The 18,989-nt window shown below is 51.4% G+C and overlaps 1 protein-coding gene across 2 annotated transcripts; it reads left to right on the top strand.

The window, feature by feature from the left end:
• The first annotated feature begins 719 nt into the window (after nucleotides 1-719).
• MTHFSD (methenyltetrahydrofolate synthetase domain containing) lies at nucleotides 720-18,546 on the top strand. Of its 2 annotated transcripts, none has more exons than XM_061138329.1 (8): nucleotides 720-834; nucleotides 4,410-4,513; nucleotides 5,233-5,346; nucleotides 7,330-7,443; nucleotides 10,107-10,197; nucleotides 12,359-12,471; nucleotides 12,727-12,852; nucleotides 17,762-18,546. In XM_061138329.1, the coding sequence occupies exons 1-8, from the start codon at nucleotides 819-821 to the stop codon at nucleotides 18,242-18,244; spliced, it is 1,161 nt and encodes a 386-aa protein (XP_060994312.1). In that variant the 5' UTR covers nucleotides 720-818; the 3' UTR covers nucleotides 18,245-18,546. The 2 variants fall into 2 exon arrangements, with proteins under 2 accessions (XP_060994312.1, XP_060994313.1); XM_061138330.1 differs by lacking the exon at nucleotides 5,233-5,346 and adding an exon at nucleotides 5,087-5,200.
• The last annotated feature ends 443 nt before the right edge of the window (nucleotides 18,547-18,989 follow it).

The following is an 18,989-nucleotide window of genomic DNA, read 5'->3' as shown; positions in this document are numbered from 1 at the left end:
TTGATTGTTGGACAGGGCAGGGAAAGAAAGAAGTGAGGAAGCTGTTTTTCACCGAGTCTGCAGACTGTGGGTTGGGTATTCTGAGCTCCAGGAAATACATCAGGCTTAGAATCACCACTCTCCCTCAAAGTGACCACTGGGTCTCACGGTGACCATAAGAGAGGGAGATCCTAGGGGCCTACAAAGGACTAAACGAATCAGAGTGACTCACTCCCCAGGGGGAAGGGAATCTAGCTTCTCGGGAGCTAGCTTCTGTTGTTATTAGAATTATTTATTATTCTATTTATTTACTTTTTAGCACTTCAGGAGGTGTTTGTGTGAAGATGATGCGGAGAGAAGAGAGGGAGCAGAAAACAGACCGTGCCATTTAACATCTGTAGAGTCTCACAAGAGAGGAATTGAGTCATGGAGGAGCAATCCCGGTCGGCTTCCCGGAGTAGGGGGCCTCTGGGGACTAAAAGTGGAGGTGGGTGTGTTTGAACTGGCAGTGGGCTCGGACAGGCTACGGGTGTTCACTCGGTTGCCCCCTCTTCTGCCCACCCAGCTCCTGGCAAATGACCGTCACACCTAGCGCTCAGTGCCGGCCTTTGATTGAGAATAAACCTTCAAGAGCCACACGCACCGCCCTCCTCCCGGCGCGCGGAGTCGCACGCGCATGCGTGCAGCGGGGCGTTCCCACCAGGCCTCTGCGGCGAGGCCACCGTGCCCCAACCCACCCCGGTCCAGACCAGTGCGCAGGCGCGGGAGGTGCGCGCACCGGTGACGTCACTTCGTGCGGGACTCCGCCGAGGGAGGCGTCGCGGACTGACAACGTCGCCATGGAGCCGAGGGCGGGTGAGGGGCCGCCCCGGGCACCACCTGAGAAACGCGCGGGGGATACGGAGGGGCCTCATGAGAGTCGGGCAGGGAACGCTGAAGGCTACCTGAGAGACGGGCCAGGGAAGGCTGAGGGGCCACCTGGGTGTCGGGCGGGGGACGCGGAGGGGCCGCCTGAGAGACCGACCGGGGGTCGCGAAGGGGCCGCCTGAGAGACGGACCGGGGGTCACGGAGGGGCCGCCTGAGAGACTAACCGGGGGTCACGGAGGGGCCACGTGAGGGACGGGCAAGGGGTCGCGGAGGAGTCCCCGGGGATTGGGCAGAGAAACCGCCAGAGACAGAAGGGGGAACATGGACGGGCGGGGTCTCCGAACGTTCTGAGCGGGGTTGGGACGCTGTCGGTGGAGTAGGTAGAAGAAGAAGTGGGACTGCCTTCTGGGTAGGTGGTGGTCTCAGTTTCCGGACCCCTTTCCCCACCGTAAGAGCTGCCTCCTGTGTCGTCTGCCCCAGGCCCTGAGGAGGCTAGCCCCCAGAGCCCCTGAGCTTCGGTGATTGATTGCAGCATTGCCTGGCAAAGATGGTACTGAGGCTCTCGCTGCCCCACGGTCTATTAAAGCCGAGTTCGAGAAATGTGAATAAATCCCCTCCTCCGTTACTGCCCGGGCAGTATGGAAACAGCACAGGAAACAGGTGCTGGTAGCTCAGTGGAATAGTAACAAAGACCTTTGGAGACGCCTGCCAAGTGCCAGGGCTGCGCTCCGGGCTAGAGGTAGAAGGAGGAGGGAGACCCAGGCTGACCTGACAGGCAGTTACAGAACAGGGTTCATGCATTTCTCACATTAATATATGTCACCTTTTATTATCCTAATTATTTCCCATGTTTTGGTAACTTTCCAAGGGCAGAGACCTGCCCTTTTATTCTCTCCCTCCCCTTGCAATTAGCCCACTGCTTTCTAAATGGGAGTCACTCAGATGTGATGATTAATTGACTCTGGAGCAAGGGCCACAATTCCTACAATTCCTGGGTCCCACACAGCGTCCTGCACAGTGCTGGGGGATATTGTTAGACCTCTGAGTTGTTAGGGAAAGTAATGTCATAGCTTTTAAAAAAAAATTGTATATTTATTTGGCTGTGCTGGGTCTTCGTTGTTTGCAGGGGTTTTTCTCTAGTTGTGCCAAGTAGGGGCAACTCTCTAGTTGCAGGACACAGGCCTAAGGCTGCTTTCCTTGTAGTGCACAGGCTGCAGAACGTTCAGGCTTCAGTAGTTGTGGCTCCCCCGCTCTAGAGCACAGACTCAATAGTTGTGGCTCCTGGACTTAGTTGTCTCTCGGCATGTGGGATCTTCATGGACGGGGAATCGAACCTGTGTCTCCTGCATTGGCAGGCAGATTCTTTACCAGTGCGCCACCAGGGAATTTGTTTTAATGGTTTCTGTTTTGAAAAAAAAAACAAAAACTGAGGGTGTTTGGGGTTCCTCAAGAATCAAGGGTCCCAAAGGAGGAATGTCTGTCTCAGCTAGCCCTGACAGGAGAGGAGGGGTAAACCGGAGAAGGGAGGAGAGGAGGTACAAAGACCCAAAAAAGACAGGGGTACAGAGTGTGTGGGGCCAGGGACCAACATTGGGCCACTTTTTAAATTCATGGTGGGGGGTGACAGGAGATGAGGCTGAAGTGGACAGCAGGGCTTTGCAGTTCATTCCACACTCTGTGTCCAGGGATCCTCGGAGCACTGGAGCAGCATGGGGGGAGACTTCCTGGAGGGGGTGCTGAAGCTGGGCCTTGAAGAGTCAGGGTTTGACTGACAGACAGGGAGTAGAACAGACTTCCAGCAGAGACCAGAAAATGCAGAGCTCCCAGTAGGAAAGAAACAAGCTAAGTCCTGGAAACTGCCTGCATGGCCTTAACCAGGCTGACAGCACTATAGTCCTGCATCCTCGGAGATGCTTGTTCCCTAAATACGCGTGAATCTGCAGTCTTGATTTCTGCTGTGGTTCAGAAGCACAGCTAGGGTCAAGAGGCACCAGAGTGTTTGCAGTGGGCTCCAGGACGCTCTGGGGTCTACCTGTGAAGGGCCTGGTATGAGTGGTATTCCTAGGGGATCTGTGTCTAGCCTGAGGGCATAAGCACTGGAAACCTTTGGCTCTGGCCCTTAACATGGTAAAACTACACATAAAAGTTTAACAAATCATTATAAAATTGGTGAGGTCTGTAAAGGTATACGTCAGTAGCAAGGTTGGAAACCCCCCTGCCATCAGTCAAGGACTGCTTGAGTAAAATTTGACCTGCCTGCATCGTGGAATACTATGCAACTGCAGAAAAGTATGAGGGTACTTTTTATATACCATATGGGCCAATCTGCAGGATAATAAGTAAACAGCAACAGAACTCAAAGCAGTATCTGTAGCTGCTTGTCTCGGGTACCCTTTTAGGGAAAGAGGATGAGGGACAAGAGTGGAGGGTCTCCTGTGAGAAGCCTGAGATGCGTGGGGAAAAATTCATCAGAACAAATGGATACAACTGACTATCTGAGGGGAAGGGACCTGGTACTCAGTAGACAGTGAGGCTCTTCATTATATAGATGCCTTTGTGTGTTTTAAAAGTACATTTACCAAAAAGTTATTTATAATTTATTCACAAGATTTAAAGTCACATAATTCATAAATGTTTATGGTGAGAAGCCAGCCACCAGTCACATCCCACTGCCCGGGTTGGTGGCTCCAGGTCTCTGCTGTGGGACTGCTGCCCTGTGTCACTTTTGAGCAGCCTTTGCTCACTCAGGGGAGACTGAGGACCTGAGAGGGTGAAGCTGCCTCTCTTTCCCGCCCAGGTGTTGAGAGGTGCCATGTCACAGCAGAGTGATTTGGCACAAACTTCTGCATAGGTGCAAAGATAGCCTTTTGGACTAAGAAAAACAAAACTCCATATAAATGCATTTATATGAATGTGCCACTTTTTTTTCCCACTCAACTGGAAACTGCTTTTTGTAGTTCTCCATTTCAAGAGGAGCACGTGGTTAATGCAGGGTTTCTAAGGGCTTTCCCTAATCAAATAATGAAGGAGTATTTGTTGCCTGAAAATTCATTTCCAAAGTGAGATCTAGAATAAAGAGTCTTGCAATAAAGTGGATTGTAGTAAGTAATCCAAAGTAGCAGCTGGCTTACACGTCACTCAGGCAAGCAAACAGGTCTTGCAAAAGGAGAGAAGTAGTCATAGCTGTCTCAAGACTGACAGACTGAGAGTGAGAATACAGAGCCTTGCCTGAGCAGAACTCGTGTCTCCAAAAAAAGGACTTAGGAATGCTTGGGTCTGTGGCTTGAGTGGTGTTTGTGCTGCCCCTACAGGTTCATAGAATAGGCTTCATTAAGCACTTTGGGTTATGTTAAATGTACACTGTGTTTGGACTATAACAATTTGTTGAGGTGTAGGACGTCACCGACCTTGGTTTTTCGACATAGGGGTCAGGAGCCCTAGATTCTGTCTGGCATGGCAGAGCTGAGGGTGCAGTGGGAGCAGGCAGGCTCTGGGCCCTGAGACTGCTGCACTGTGGGGTTCCTGTCTGTGTGTTTATCAATCACACCCTTTATTGCCATAGGTGTTTCCAAACAGGACATTCGAGAGCAGATTTGGGACTACATGGAGTCACAAAATTTAGCTGATTTTCCCCGGCCTGTTCATCACAGGATTCCCAACTTCAAGGTACTGAAGCATTCCTGGAGCATTCACAAGGAAACTGGGATATCCCTGAATGAGTAACAGTAGTAAGACAGTTACCACCCCGCTTCACGGTGAATTTGAACTCGGTGAACAGTGAGTGGTGTGAAATCTGAACCAGCTGGCCAGGATGTCTCTATTCTTAGAGATGTCCTTCATCATGTTATTAATACTTAACACTTACTCTCAAGTGCCTCTTGCCTTTCTGTGCAGAATTGGTGGTTGGGTTGCATCTTGCCCTGAGGTGGTACTGAGGCTACTGCTTCCCATTTGCTACAGAGTGGAATATTTCTCCCGGCTGGAAGCCTTGATCCTTGTGGTGCCTTTTCACACAGCTGGCTCCTAAGGGCCAACGTACTCTGAGAAGGAGCCCCAGCCAGTGGGGCTGGCTTCTAAGACCTTTGTACCCTGGCTGCCCCCTTAGACATGTCTCGGGTGACCCCAGACCTGGTCTCAGAACTGGCCCCCGCGCTTGTGAGGGGGTGGTGCTGGAGCGTCAGGCTGCAGGTGGCTCAGGGCAGTGGCCTTTTGGTAACCTGCACTTGCATTTAAAAACAGGGTGCTTCTCGGGCCGCCGAACATTTCCCAGGTTTGCAGGCGTTCAAAATGGCCAGAACCATTAAAGTCAACCCTGATGCTCCCCAGAAAAATGCCCGTTTCTTCGTCCTTGAAGTAAGTGCACCTCTGTCTTTGTACCTAACCAGGGCTCTTATCTGGCTTGCCAAAACATCAGAGACCTCGAGGTTTTTGCCAGAACGCAGGAACTTAAAGTGGACCCTGATAAACCACTGGAAGGCGTCCGGTTGCTGGCGCTACAGGTAATCCCATTCCGTGAGCCAGAGCCCTGGCTGCTGGCCAGCCTGCCCTCTTCAGGTAGCTGGCGAGTGGGCACCATCCTGCATTTGGAGGGAGGGTTCTGACTCCCTCCATGCAGAATGTGTCCGTGGAGTTGTTTTTCCCAGGACATTCAGAACTTTTTCGTTGTCAGTCAGTCAGAAGTCCTGAACGTGTCTGAATTCAAAGAGAAAAGGCGTTGATGTACCTCTCCAGAAGAGAACGATTTCAATATGTATATTTCTTCTACTACATTTGTGATACTATAATTCTTTGAAACTTGATGACTTACGAGTTGAAAATCTGATAAATGAGTCCCTCGAACACATGATTTAGAGCAGTGTTTCTTAACTTAGATATTATAGGCCCCTTTTCAAGAAGAAAAATTCTCCCCGGGGTTGCCTTAATTTATAATTTCATTTAATAGCATAAATATAAAACTTGGAATAAATTTTAATTTCGTACCTCCAGTGTGATTATAAAATCAAAATACACATGTAAATATAAACAAAACTATAAAAGCAGTAACATTCAGGTGACAGCCTTTATTTCATGTGATGGTTGATGTTGGGGCAGTGTGGGGGTCTGTGGGATCCTGCTGTATGCTGCTGGGCTTCAGGTGCTTCAAGACATCTTGAAGCTCAGTTTCCCTACTTCCCTTCTCAGTTTCCCTGAGAAGCCTTGCTCTGCAGGCACCTTCCGTCCTTGGTGGGTGGGTGCATACTCGATCAGGCTAGGATGGTGATGCACACGGCCGCAGAGCATGCCTGGGGGCACAGCTTCCCAGGCTCAACCCCAGATCCTCATCTGGTGCTATTACTAGAAATTGGTCATAGTAAACTCACTGGTGAAGCTATGAGATCTCCAGGTCTGAGCTCCTTATCTGTAAGTTAGCACCTGCCGGGGAGCTTTGAAAGACTGTTGCTGATGTCCAGGTCTGAGTCAGGCTTAAGTGGACCCGGACTTTGGTGAGCCTCAGAGCTCCCCAAGGACCTCTAGTTTACAACCAGTGGGTTAGCAGAGTGTCAGGCAGTACACCAGAGTCTGGAGACTACAAACAAAGTCACCCACCTCTGTCGTTACTTCTGTTGAAATACTCTTCTTGGGGTTGAAAACCGTTATTTAAGAAAGCCAAACTGTAATTTTATAGGACTTTTATTGGTCTTAGGCTGTCATCTCCTGCTCAAAAAGTAAAATATGCTATTTTTTACATAAAAGAGCTTATAAATTTCATAATTGCCTCATGGCCCACCCCTGTATAATCTGCAGCAGTGTCCTTGGCCGTGATTCTCAAACTTAACCCTGTGCATCAGGAATACTGACTAGGCCTATTACACCAGGCTGCTGGACCCCACCCCACAGCTTCTAGTCATGTCAAACAGTGCCCAGGGACCCTCACTCTGAAAACCTCTGCTCTAGGTCTTGCAATAAACATTTGAGAATTAAATAGAAGAAAACGGCTATTGACACAAGTCAGTATAAAATATTGATTGTAATGAGTACTGATCTCTCAGACTGATTTACTGAGCAGCAAACTAGATATAAGTGCTTGATGTGGTAATGTCTTAACGTGGCTTCAAAATAAAACATCATTGTACCTGGATAGGGCTTAATGCCAGGAGCGTAAGGCACAGCAAGGTATGGTTGGAATTTTCTTCAGGACAGACTTCTTTTGGATTTGCATCATCATTTTCACTCAGAACAATTTTGAATGGCAAGTAGAATAGAATCAGCCAGTTTTACAAACCCTCACCCCTTTATTCTGAGTCAGGGTAGTATAACTGCTCTTAAGTAAAATCGTGGCCAAGTATTATTCAGTTGAGTTTGCAAAGCAGCTCATCTTCTTGACACATACCCCAAAATAGAGGTAATAGTAGCTTGCTTCTGTTCCTGAAATGTTAAAATGATACATAAGAAAGTTCCCATGTTAAATTTTGTAATTTATTCACTGTCTTTTCTTTTAAAAGAGCAAAAAAACATTATTGGTTCCAACACCGCGACTGAGAACGGGGTTGTTTAATAAGATCACTCCACCCCCTGGGGCAACTAAAGACATCTTGAGAAAATGTGCCACCTCTCAGGTGAGTTTGAGAAGCAGCGCCAGCCGCAGGGAAGAACCACTCTCAGCCGTGCCCTCTGGTGAGTTAGAACAGTGTGACTCTGCCACAGGGTTGAAGTCTGGTTTAGCAAAACCAAATGAAGAGTGGTGTGAGGTATTCAGCAATCTTGTTGTTACAGGAGCCCAGCAGAAAAGCTGCCAAGCACTTGGTTTTTCTTTTGCACCAAGGTGACAAATAGTAAATTCCCAGTAAGAGAGAAGGAAAAGCGAATTCTCTGGTACTCTGGCGCCCTCTAGAGTTACTTTTTGATGCTGTTCAGTGTCCTAGAGCATTTTCTCAGATGCCACCAGAAACGGTGGCAGAATTTCCAAAATATGTTCAATTGGAAATTGTCTCACCAAGTACTGAAGCAATAAAGGCTTTAGTAATTTAGCAATATGTTTTCTTTTAACTGCCTCCTAATGCCATGAAACCAGTATACTGTAAACATTACATTAGGGTGCCCTATAATGAAATTTGTCTGGTATTTTATAGACAAAGAAATAGAATTTGGTGACTTTTTTCAGAGTTCTAGAGTTGACCCCAGGTCATTTGATTCCTAATCTGGTGGAAAGGAGAAATGGAACATTAAGAAATACCTTTCTAAAAGGGATTTTCCACTTAAGTCTAGTGTATGACAAGTGAATGCTTTATTGTCATTTATTGATAACCTGTCTTATTGCAAAAACAGAATTTGGCATGACATACAAAAATACATACAATAAAGGAAGATAACAAAACATGTGGGGAAAAAAATAAAGGGATAACAAGTGTGAGAATATAAAAGATGACCCTGATGCTGGTCAGTGTTCAAAGTGCCCACCATATGCTCCCCTGCAGTTGGTGGACGTGGCCACAGACCCAAGCCCACACTTCTGAGGGCCGGCAGGGAATCTTGTCAGTTATAATCATGGGTTCTGGACAGTAAGAGCAGTCCTTTTCCTCATACTGAAGTCCAGGTCAGATGTGGCTGTGTCCCCCTTCACAGCATCCCCCTCCACAGCATCCCCCTCCCCTTTGAAAGGTGACCAACACTCGGCTCGTTCCCAGGAGGCTCTGTGACGCGCCAGCACTGGCCGGTCTCTCACAGGCACTCCTGAAAGTATGGCCTGGCCAGAGTAAAGCCAGGCCAGCTCTCACAACTGAGCTTAAGTGCAAATTGGACAGTGTTTGGGCTCTTTTATATCATGAGATACTGGCTAGAAATCAGAGATCCAGGGTCATGAACCTCAAAGAGAGTGTTGTTTTCTCTGTGGTAGAGGAAAATGGCAAATAGTCATAAAGACACGTCTAATGCAGATGCAGATTTAGTATGATTATTTAGGTGGCCAAAGCTTAGTGGTGAAATGCTGCCACCGTGCATATCACTTGAGGAGACTGTGATGTCACCTCACTTCATGGCAGGCAAGTCTCTGAGTTTGTGCCTCAGCCTCCTGCCACTGTCATGCCCCAGCCACCTGTGTCTGCCCTCATTGTCTCTGCATTTACTCTTAGACTCAGGAGTGTTCTGGGAACCACTCCAGGGGGAAGGCAGAAGTGTCTGTTAACTGCCTAAGTCCGTCTGCCCCTCCGGTGACTCTTGGTTAAATAGAACAGGACTTTGGCCTGTCAGGGAGACTCCTGGTTGCTCATGCTCTGTCTGGTCAGACTGAGCAGGTGAGGCTGACCACTGAGAGAAGGGGGGCCTGACAGACGGCTTACAGCACAGAAAACCTGATGCCGGTGTCTGCTCCCCAAGGCTGCCAGGCGCCAAGCCCCCTGAAACAGGCTTGAAGATGCCAGCCATGGGCGAGAAACGCCTGGCTGCCTGGGTGTGGTGAGCTTAAGGAAAGACAGGCTTTCCCCCAGTGGGGGCACCTGGGGCCAATGACTGTGGTTTGACTGTTGGGAGGCCCCAAGCTAATCATAGTACTGGTCCTTGGACCATTCACTTGTCGTGGACTTGTCGTTTGCCCGGTGACCACTCCTGCAGGGTACTGGGCCACGCAGTGTCTGACTGTAGTTCCCTAGATTTCCCCCGTGCCTGTCATCAGAGTCATGGCCGCAGTGGCCTCCCTGTGCCCCCACTCAGGCCTCGTTAGGATAACTGGGTGTGCTTTGGGTGGTCTTTGGTTGAATAATTGGCTGTTCATGCAGAGAGGCCTCCAGTGTTCACGGTGAGCTAAAATGTCCCACATGCTTAATGGCTGTGTCTTACATGCTGGACGCTTTGCCTGCGCTCTGTCGTCTCATTCCAGTGTGCAGGGCGAGGCAGGACTGTTGTCCCTGTGTCATGGAGGAAGAGACTGATGTTCAGAGAGCTTCCTTTGCTGAGGCCACAGAGGAGGGGTCTGGACCCGTTTCTGTGACTCCCGACCCTGGGTTCTAATCACTGCGCTCTCCTGCCTCCTGGGGGAAAATGATTTGCTGAATATTATGAAATGAATATCCTATTCATTTTGCTGTCAGTTCCCCCTGGTGAAGGATTGTGGGAACTGCCTTAAAATGGTTCTGATACATGGTTTCCTGAGCTACTGCTTCCGCGGTGCTGTGTCGTTTGCTGTGGGGTGGCCCACTTGCTTCCCGCAGGAGGTTGAGACCCTGATCGCGCATCTCTGTGGGTTTTGAGGCAGGCAGGAGCTCTCAGGACGCGTGTCTGTTCACAGGGCGTGAGGAACTACAGCACTCCCGTGGGCTTGGACTCCAAGGTCCTTGTGGACTTAGTTGTGGTGGGGTCCGTTGCTGTTTCTGAAAAAGGTAAGATTAAGAACAGAAACTCTGAGATGTGACCACTGACTCTGCAGCCTGCTGTTCCCCCAGCGCTCCGGTTGCCTTAGAGATGTTGACAGTGAGTAATTTCAGCTTTCTGGATGCATGCCTGGCTTCGAAACCACTGCATCTATCACTCATGTTGAAGAATTAACTCAGTCCCTCCCACTCTTATCCCCACTCAACACCTTTACAGCATTTCCACTTTTTCTTAACAGGAGAAAGGACATGAGGTCATCTCTTTTCAGGTGGTGAAAGATTTCCTCTCTGTTCTTAAGTTAACTGGAACTGGGGCTGGATTTATTTGCAGTGTGTCAGTAAATAGTTAGTGTTGGAGAGCCTCCAGTAAACGGAGAAACACTGGGTTCTGAACCTCTTTTTTCTTGTGCAGCAATAGCCTCATGGTCAGTGTGGGGTGTCCTGAGCCTGCCTGTGGGGCCTGAGGCTTCTCCCCACCAGCCTGTGTGCTGGGCTGAGCTGCCCTCGGACTCGTCCCTGGGGTTCCTTGGGGTTCCCTGGGGCCTCTTCCCCTCTACCCTGCCCACTCCAGGCTTGGCTTGGTGCTGTCTGGGAACAAGCTGCTGCTTTTGGAGTGGGGTCAGCACATTGCAGACTTGAACCTGTGTGTACCATTGGGGCCCCTGCCACCAGGAAAGCCATCTCTTTCTTCTTTCCCGCCAAGAGAATGTCCAGAGATGCTCACCCCCAAATCTCTCTTTGGAAGTTAGTCAGCCAAAGCCTCTTCCTTCAGCAGGTTCCCAGTAAGTCGTTGGTGAGAAGTGCTCCAGGTCTCCTTCCCGGGCCTGAGCATTGTGTTTCTCAGTGTCAGCCTTTAATATTATCACCCTAAATTTACTCTCTTCCCTGCTCCTGCTCCGAGCTACTGTGTGAGATGCTTAGGGGTGGATGTTAAAATTGTGGGTTCCTTGTTTTCCAGGTGTTCCTGTTACAGATGCTTTACCTGTGTCCTCAGGGTACCCTCTGTGTGCAGACACACATAGGGTGTGGTGTAGTCATGTCCTGTGGTGTAGGGGAGCCTTTGAGGACTATCTGTGGGATGACTTCTTGGAGAGGAATTACCGGACCAATGGGTGGTTGTTTTTTTTTTTTCCAGTGGGTTTTTAAATCCTGATGTCGCCAAGTTACACTGTAGCAGGGGTGCCCACCTCACATCCTCGCACACCATCTGCCTTGCCTCTCTCCCTCTTCCCCTGTTGATAACTAGGATTATCCCACCTCACTTTTTGTGTCTGATAGTGAGCAATGGTATTTTGAGTTGCCTCTTGATTTACATCTGCTTTGGGTGAGCTTGATGAACACTGTCACCTGTCTCTCTGGTCTGTTCGTACCCTTTGCTGCTTTGCTATTGAACTGTCTTTCACTTCTTTGCATGTATGATTGAAGACTTCTCATTGTAAAAGTAGCACAGTCAGGTCTGACTCTTAGAAGGATGCCTGAGTGATGGTGCTTCCGAGCTCGGTAATGGTGCTGATCAGAACTCCTGGCTGGCCTGGGCGTCCTACTGAGAGGAGTGACTGGACTTGGCTGGGAGCTCACAGCACGCTCACGTCCACTGTCTTGCGTCCTTTCCCCCTGCTTAGTTTGTCCTTGAGCTTCAGATAACAGATCCTTTTCTTGTGCCGCATATGTGAATTTGCAACATAGCCCTGCTTAAACCGCCTCCTTCCAAGTTGTGGGGCTGTGATCTTAGTTCCCTGACTAGGGCCTGAACCGGCGCCCCCCGCAGTGGATACGCAGAGTCCTAAGCACCGGACCACCATGGAGGTCCCTCCTTAGTGCCTTACAGGCAAGGCTGAGCCAACTCACATCCGGGTCCCTGATGCAGACTTCCTGCTTTCCCTGCACAATGACAAAGATTTGCCTTTAGTAAGAACTTGTTTTTAGTGCTTTAAAAACTACTCTTTCATCCCTTTTAAATATGAATCTGTTAACATAAAGCTCATGTAAGTGCTAGCTCCACTTCCTTTGTAAAGGTGCACAGGGTGCCAAGTTCCTTGACTGTGTGTTAACTGCGGTACCCGTCCCGCTTGGTGCTTCCCCTTGAACTCCTCCAAGTCCACGATGAGAAGTGTGCTCCTGCCTGATTCCCCAGAACCCACACGTGCTGCTTCTCTGCATTGCCTCTTAGGCTGGAGAATTGGGAAGGGAGAAGGCTATGCCGACCTTGAATACGCCATGATGGTGTCGATGGGAGCAGTCAGCCAGGGGACGCCAGTGGTCACCATCGTCCATGACTGCCAGGTGCTTCCTGGGAACAGGCCAAGCAGAGCCACCACTGGGCATGGAGCGTGGGGGCCGGGGCGGGGTAGCTGGGTCTCTGCCTTCACTCTGCGCCACGTCGGGTGTGGCTCGGCCGGGCTGGATGCGCTTGGTGGTGCAGCAGCTTGGCCTTGAGCAGGACAGGTTTGGGGGACATCGTCCTTCCATCAAGCGGTGCGGCGAACGTGGCCGGGGCTGTATCCCCTCTAGCTCCCTCACCTGCTTCTGTTCAACCAGGTTGTTGACATACCTGAAGCACTCCTTGAGGACCACGACCTCACTGTGGACTATATCCTTACTCCAACTCGAGTCATCACCACAGGGTGTGAGCGCCCCAAGCCAGCGGGAATCGCATGGTCCAAGGTGGGTCACCGTGATGTGGAGGGAGGCCACATGCTGGCCCGTGGCTCACAGACACTTCCTCTCTCCCTGTGTTGTCTGTCTGCCAGGACTGCTGTCCCCAGGCCTGCGTGGCTGTGTGTTAGAGCCACCCGTGAGCTTTTGAACAATTCAGCTTCTGAATCAGTCTCCAGGTGTGGCCTGGAGAACATACTTAAGGAGCCCACCAGTTCCTACAAGCAGGCAGGAGCCAAGGTCTGCACATGACACCAGCGGTGGTGGCAGGGGGCGACCAGCTCCACCAGGAGAGCTCATGCCTTGACTCTACTTGCCAGCTGGTTTTTGTCTCTAAGAGCTGTCCTCTGCCATCCCAGCCACACGTGGTCCTAATCAACAGGCTTTCCTTTTGTAAGCCCAGATTTTCTCAGTGCCATCTGCATTCCGTGCAGAACTGAATAGGGTAGGAGGCAGTACCCACAGCTTCACATGCTGATGCCATGGTGACTTTATCTCCAGAGTAGGCAGTAGCATGTATCACAGACTGGTCTGCAATAGAAGTTTGACGCTAGAAGCCAGCCTCTAGGTATGATGCTGTCTGCTGGAAAATAGCCAGAGTTACTGAGAAAGCTGGAGAAGTTGTGCTCCAATTGGATTGAAACTCTTGGTCAAATTAGCACGTTTGTCCATGTTTCACATTCCTTACACTTGAGCCATCCAGGGCTGGAAGGCTGCTCTCCTCTGGGCGTGGGAATCAGCAGTGTCCACCGCCACGGATGGCCCAGAGGGGACAGCCTGTGCTCTCGCCCCGCCCCGAGGGCCTCCCTGCAGAACACCTGCGCCCCTGCTGGACCCACCCCTGGTGAGAGCAGGGAGAAGGTGCAGCATCCTTCATGACTGTTGAAACATTGCTCAGGGTGTTTAGAACTCAGGGTTGTTCCTTGGGATCCGGGCCCACAGGCTCCCTTTAAATGAGTGGTGGCCGAGACAGTGGCCGTGGGAGCGCGGTGGCTGTGCTCAGAGCTGAGCGTGCGGTCTGGGAGGATGCGCCAGCGGGGCGGCTCTTCATAGCTGAGGGCCAGCTGCAGTGTGGGGAGGGCGGGTTCTGGGGGCCTCGCCAGGGAGAGGAGATGGTTGCCTCGGAGAATACCCGTAATTTAGTAAGAAAAATATGAAAACAGGAACAAGTTAGGTTATCTGTTGTGTTAGATGAATATAATCCCTCTTAGATGAGAGAGAAACAGTCCAGCCAGTTTCCTGAGACCCCCTCAGCCACACCAACGCCTGCTTGCCGGGACCTGGGCTCACTCACCGTCTTCCTGGGGGGTGCTAGTCGTCAATGAGGCCATGGCGAGAACCCCTCACCGTGGGTCCTGAGTTCTCAGTTCTGCCACCAGCTAGTCATCCCTCTGTGTGGGCGGGTCCTGTGAGGGTGGGGACTCTCTGGCCCCCGGAGTCTTGCCCTGGCCTTGCAGTGAGTGCAGCCAGGGCACCTTGGGGACGGGGAGGTGGTGGGGGCAGCTCAGTGCTGCTTGTAGTGCTATTTCGGGTTGGCTGCTGGGCACATACAGATAGATCCTGATCCTTCTGTGATGCTCCCCACATAGACTCACGTGACCCCAGTGTGGGCCGAGGGTGAGGTTAGAGCCAGTGTCGTCTTGGGTTGGCAGCAGATGCCTCGAGAGTGAGATTTCTGATTGTGTTGGGCTTAGCATGCATTTCTAGGGGACAGGTTTTAAAGTTAATCCCTAAAGTGAACATGCATTAATAAATGACCGCCATCTGCATGCTTCAGCAAGAAGTGATTGGGACATACAAAAAAAAAAACAATTTTGCTTTATACCAGCTTTTTAAATGGAATGATTCATTACAGAAGGCATAATTTTTTTTTCCTGTTTAATTAACAAGCACAATCTTTTATTTCACATGGCAAATTGACAAAAAACCTAACAAATGTTCCTAATTGCCAGCCAGGAAAAATAACACCCCTGCGGGTCCCCATGTGGGAATCTAGCCTGTCTACTGGGCTCTCAGAAGCCATCCGCTCTGGGCCTCCATCAGCCCACATGTGCCATTCTGCAAGGAGCACAGTGCAGGCAGAGGGCTTGGGACGGGAAGTAGCAGAGGCCCCTGCGTCAGAGAGGCTTTGCCTTTAGAACTCGTGGGGCGTGGGGCAGCAGGGCTGCAGAGAGGGCACTAACGCTGAGCTTTGCTGTCCTAAAGAACACAGCGCTCTCAAAATGAGCAGTTTTACATTAAAGGCTCGCATTTCTGCACTTCCCTTCCCAAGACCCCTTAGTGTGTGCCAGCATCGCGATGCTGTGGACTCGGTCGGTTTGCAGTGTGCTGGAGGGCATTCCTTGTCCTGCCGCTGATTGCAGTCTGTCCGAGTGCCAGCTCGGGTCAGGGAGTTCCGGGGACGTGCACAGAAGGATGCGTGTGTGCTTCACACACGTTCTAGGATGGATATCTGCTGTGTGAGTGTGGAGCCTTGCCCCACGGGGCCAGGCTTCTTGAGAACGTGCATGTCTACCTGAGGCAGCCCTGTGGATCCACTGGGCAGAAATCACGGGAGTTTCAGCACTTAAGGGGCAGTCTTCCAGCCGAGACGGCCCCACAGCGGGCCCAGTGGCTACACGGCATTTACCAGGAGGTGTGGCCTTGGTGGCTCCCACTGCTGGTGCAGGGACTGGGGCAACGTTTCGTTCTTCCATACAAGGACATAGACACACTTTTCATCTGACTGTGATTACTGTTTTAAATTTGATCATCCTTTCTAAATGATCCAGTAACTTAAAAAATCCTTCAGACTCTAAATATGACCAGTTTAAATTTGCTGCTAAACACTTTGAAAGAATGCAAGAATTTGAACTCCTTAAGAACGCAGACCAGGGATGTGGGAGGGAGTGAGTTGGCCAGACTAAGGATGTCTTTGGGATTCTTTGGGACTCAGAGCCTCTAGTGGAGGAAAATGCCCTTTGATCAGGAAGCATAGCCCCATCTTATGGGTGTCTTCATGGCATAGACATGGTTTTTGTTTTCTTTTTGCATCTCAGCAGTGGGACTTCCCTGATAGCTCAGTTGGTAAAGAATCCACCTACAATGCAGGAGACCCCAGTTCGATTCCTGGGTCAGGAAGATCCGCTGGAGAAGGGATAGTTTACCCACTCCAATATTCTTGGGCTTCCCTGTGGCTCAACTGGTAAAGAATCCACCTGTTTTGTGGAAGACCTGGGTTTGATCCCTGGGTTGGTAAGATCTCCTGGAGAAGGGAAAGGCTACCCACTCCAGTATTCTGGCCTGGGGAATTCCAAGGACTGTATAGTCCATGGGGTCCCAAAGAGTTGGACACAGCTGAGCAACTTTCACTTCACTTCACTTCAATGGGAAGTGTGAGGAGGAGGGAGTTTTTCTCTGTGCTCTGTTCTGAAGACTCGCATGGCTCCTGACTCAGCTGTGCCAGCGACAAGGACAGCGTCTGGCTGGGGAGGCGCTAATCCCCCGGGAGGCTCTGCTGCGGTGTAGTCACCTACCTGCATAGCAGTGGGAGTGGGAGCCAGTGGGGACCAGAAGCCTCTAGGTCTCTGGGAGGGCGTTTGACAAGCTTGGGTGTTCTCGTTTCTTCTCGCTCTTACCCTAATCCATTGATTCTCAACCTGGAGCCTGTGTGCCTCTTGCAGTTTGGAGGTCCATGCACGGGTGTTGGGAGACTGTCCACAGCTGTAGGGGTTCCTCTGTGGGAGGGAACCTCAGCTTCTCTCCAGGGTCTCTGACACCCTGCCAGGGATAAGAACCATTGCCCTAAGTCACATGTGATTCTGAATATACTGAGAACTCTGGTACTATTTGAACTATTTATTTTTGTAGAAAAATTAGACCTGTTCATCTTGTGTGCTGATCCGTGATGAGGTACTCATGTCTGTTGGAAGCCTGCATTTGAACCATTGCTTGCCTCTTGGTGACTGAATTTTTTTTTTTTTTTTTTGCGGGATCTTAGTTCCCTGACCAGGAATTGACCCTGCACCCTCAGCAATGAGCGAGGAGTCCTAACTACAGAACCACCAGGGAATTCCCTTGGTGACTGATTGTTTACGTGCTCTGTGCCCACAGAGGCCAGAATGCACCTCTAAAGAATGGTTTTTCAAAAAGACCTGAGCATATCTTTCTGTTCCTTCTCTGCCGTGTGGTTCCTTAAGACCCATGAGACCAGTTCTGCCTCTGCTCAGCCCCAGTGTCCCCGGCGCACAGCACAGGGCCTCCGCCTCGAGTATTGGGGCTCTTCTGTCACCTCCGTTGCTACAAGTGCTCTTTGATCAACTTAGTCAAAAAGCCGAAAGTGTCCTTTGTATGAAAGTCCTACTGGCTGAGATATAACATTGTGTGTGCAATCTGTTGTTTTGTAGCCTGATGACCCATTGCTAGAAAGTGTTCTCAGTGTAGCATTCTGTTCCACATTTGCCTTGATTGTGCTTTTTCACTGACTCCTAGATGGGTTTGGCCCCTGGGGGAGGGGGAGGAGGAAGAGATCCCTACAGCCCTGTTAAAGACCTCACCCCACCCAAGGTGTAGGTCAGGGGAGGGGACAGATATGGAGGTAGAAAGTGCCCTGTAATCCTGTGGCATTGCCAGGGCAGTTGCCATTTACAACCCTGTAACCCTCATACCAGTGATCTTAGCTCCACTTTTGCGTAGGACGCCTCATTGTCTGCCTTCTGGGCCCCCAGGAAAATGGAGAAAGCCATCCAGCTCCTACCAGGTGCCGTGTCCTGTTGGGCAGACGCAGAGTGGCAGAGGGAGACGGCTGGCCTGAGGGTGCTGAGTCTTCTGCGAGCACGTGTGGCAGAGGCCACTGCATGACTGATGCTTCTTCCCTGTGACCGACCCGTGGTCCCTCCTGGATGCCCTAAGAATAGCTGGAACTGCTTTGCTTTTTCAGATCAGCTGTGAGATGATGGAGAAGATACCTATCCTCAGAAGCCTGCGCCACCGAGAGGAGCAGACTGGGAAGGACGTCACCCTCCGGGATGGTCCCCGGAGCCCTCCAGGCTCCCAGGCCGCCCCCAGCACCGCCAGAAGCCCTCAGGACCCGGCCCCACCAGAATCGGTCTCCGTGCCTCCCAGCTCTGTTGAGATTGGGAACCTCCCCCGGGATGTCAGGGTGAGCCAGCTAAAGCGGGCCCTCAGCGCACTGGGCGTGGTGCCCTCACGGCTCACCTGGCAGGGGCCGCAGCACAGGGCCTTCCTCCACTACCGGGACCCGGCCGAGGCCCAGCAGGCCATCGCCTGCCTGCAGGGCTTCCGCCTGGGCGCCAGCACAGTGAGGGTGGTGCTGGCCAGGCAGCAGAGGGCCAGTGACCTTGGGGGCGGCCACACCGCAGAGCCACTCCCTGACCATCGACCGGCCGTTGCTGGCCCATGACGACGTCCCGCTATGATCCCCAGCGAACTTCCGCCCAGCACAGCAGGGCACGGTGGAGCCGTTGCTGCCTGAGCTGCTGTTGAGTTTGGTCCTTTCTGGGAAGTCAGAGCTTCAGTTGCTGCCCAGTGTCTCCTGGGGGCAGGAAGTCAGCCCGTGAGGCACTTGAAGTCTCTTGGGAGGTAGGAAGTTCATATTCAGGCTTCTGCGCATCCTGGTCCTTCAGCCTGTGGAATGTCACAGCCCTGCTGGTTTCTTGGTTGAGGGGACTGAGTGGGCAATAAACGAGCAGGAGTAAATTCTGACAGCAGTCTAGGGGGTCTGTGTTCTGAACTTGAGAGGCATGGGGGATTAAGAGGAGGTGGACGGAAGAGTCTGCCAGGAGAGGCCTTGTCAGGGACCAGTGCAGAGGCACAGCAGGGTGGAACCAAAAGTGACCCTTGTGTTCCTAGCTTCTTGGCCTCGCACTGCTGGAGGGGAAAAGGTGCTGTCAACCCAGAGAAGCAGGGGGTTCAGTCCAGGCGCTGGGCCACAGTCTGCGCGTCTCATCTCAGCCCTGGTGCTGGAGGTGGCGGCCAGTCCGGCGGGGCCCCCTGGCCCTGTGTTCTCACCTCTGTCCCCTCCTCACCGTCGCAGCCAGGATCCTCCCTCTGGGTGAACAACCCCCCGCCCCACCCCTGCTGTCGGCCAGCTGCCCCCACACAGCAGGAAGCTCTGCCTCTAGGAGATCCTGGCTTTGAAAAGTGAG

This window comes from Dama dama, chromosome 4 (assembly GCF_033118175.1).
Source record: "Dama dama isolate Ldn47 chromosome 4, ASM3311817v1, whole genome shotgun sequence".
Classification (NCBI taxonomy): Eukaryota; Metazoa; Chordata; class Mammalia; order Artiodactyla; family Cervidae; genus Dama; species Dama dama.
The sequence above is the reverse complement of the archived record's forward strand: the minus strand, read 5'-3'. Positions and strand labels throughout refer to the sequence as shown.

Coding starts and splice junctions, on each gene's coding strand:
- MTHFSD (XM_061138329.1), top strand. Junction 7,444..10,106: donor GAAAATGTGCCACCTCTCAG/GTGAGTTTGAGA, acceptor GTCTGTTCACAG/GGCGTGAGGAACTACAGCAC. Junction 12,472..12,726: donor CCATCGTCCATGACTGCCAG/GTGCTTCCTGGG, acceptor CTGTTCAACCAG/GTTGTTGACATACCTGAAGC.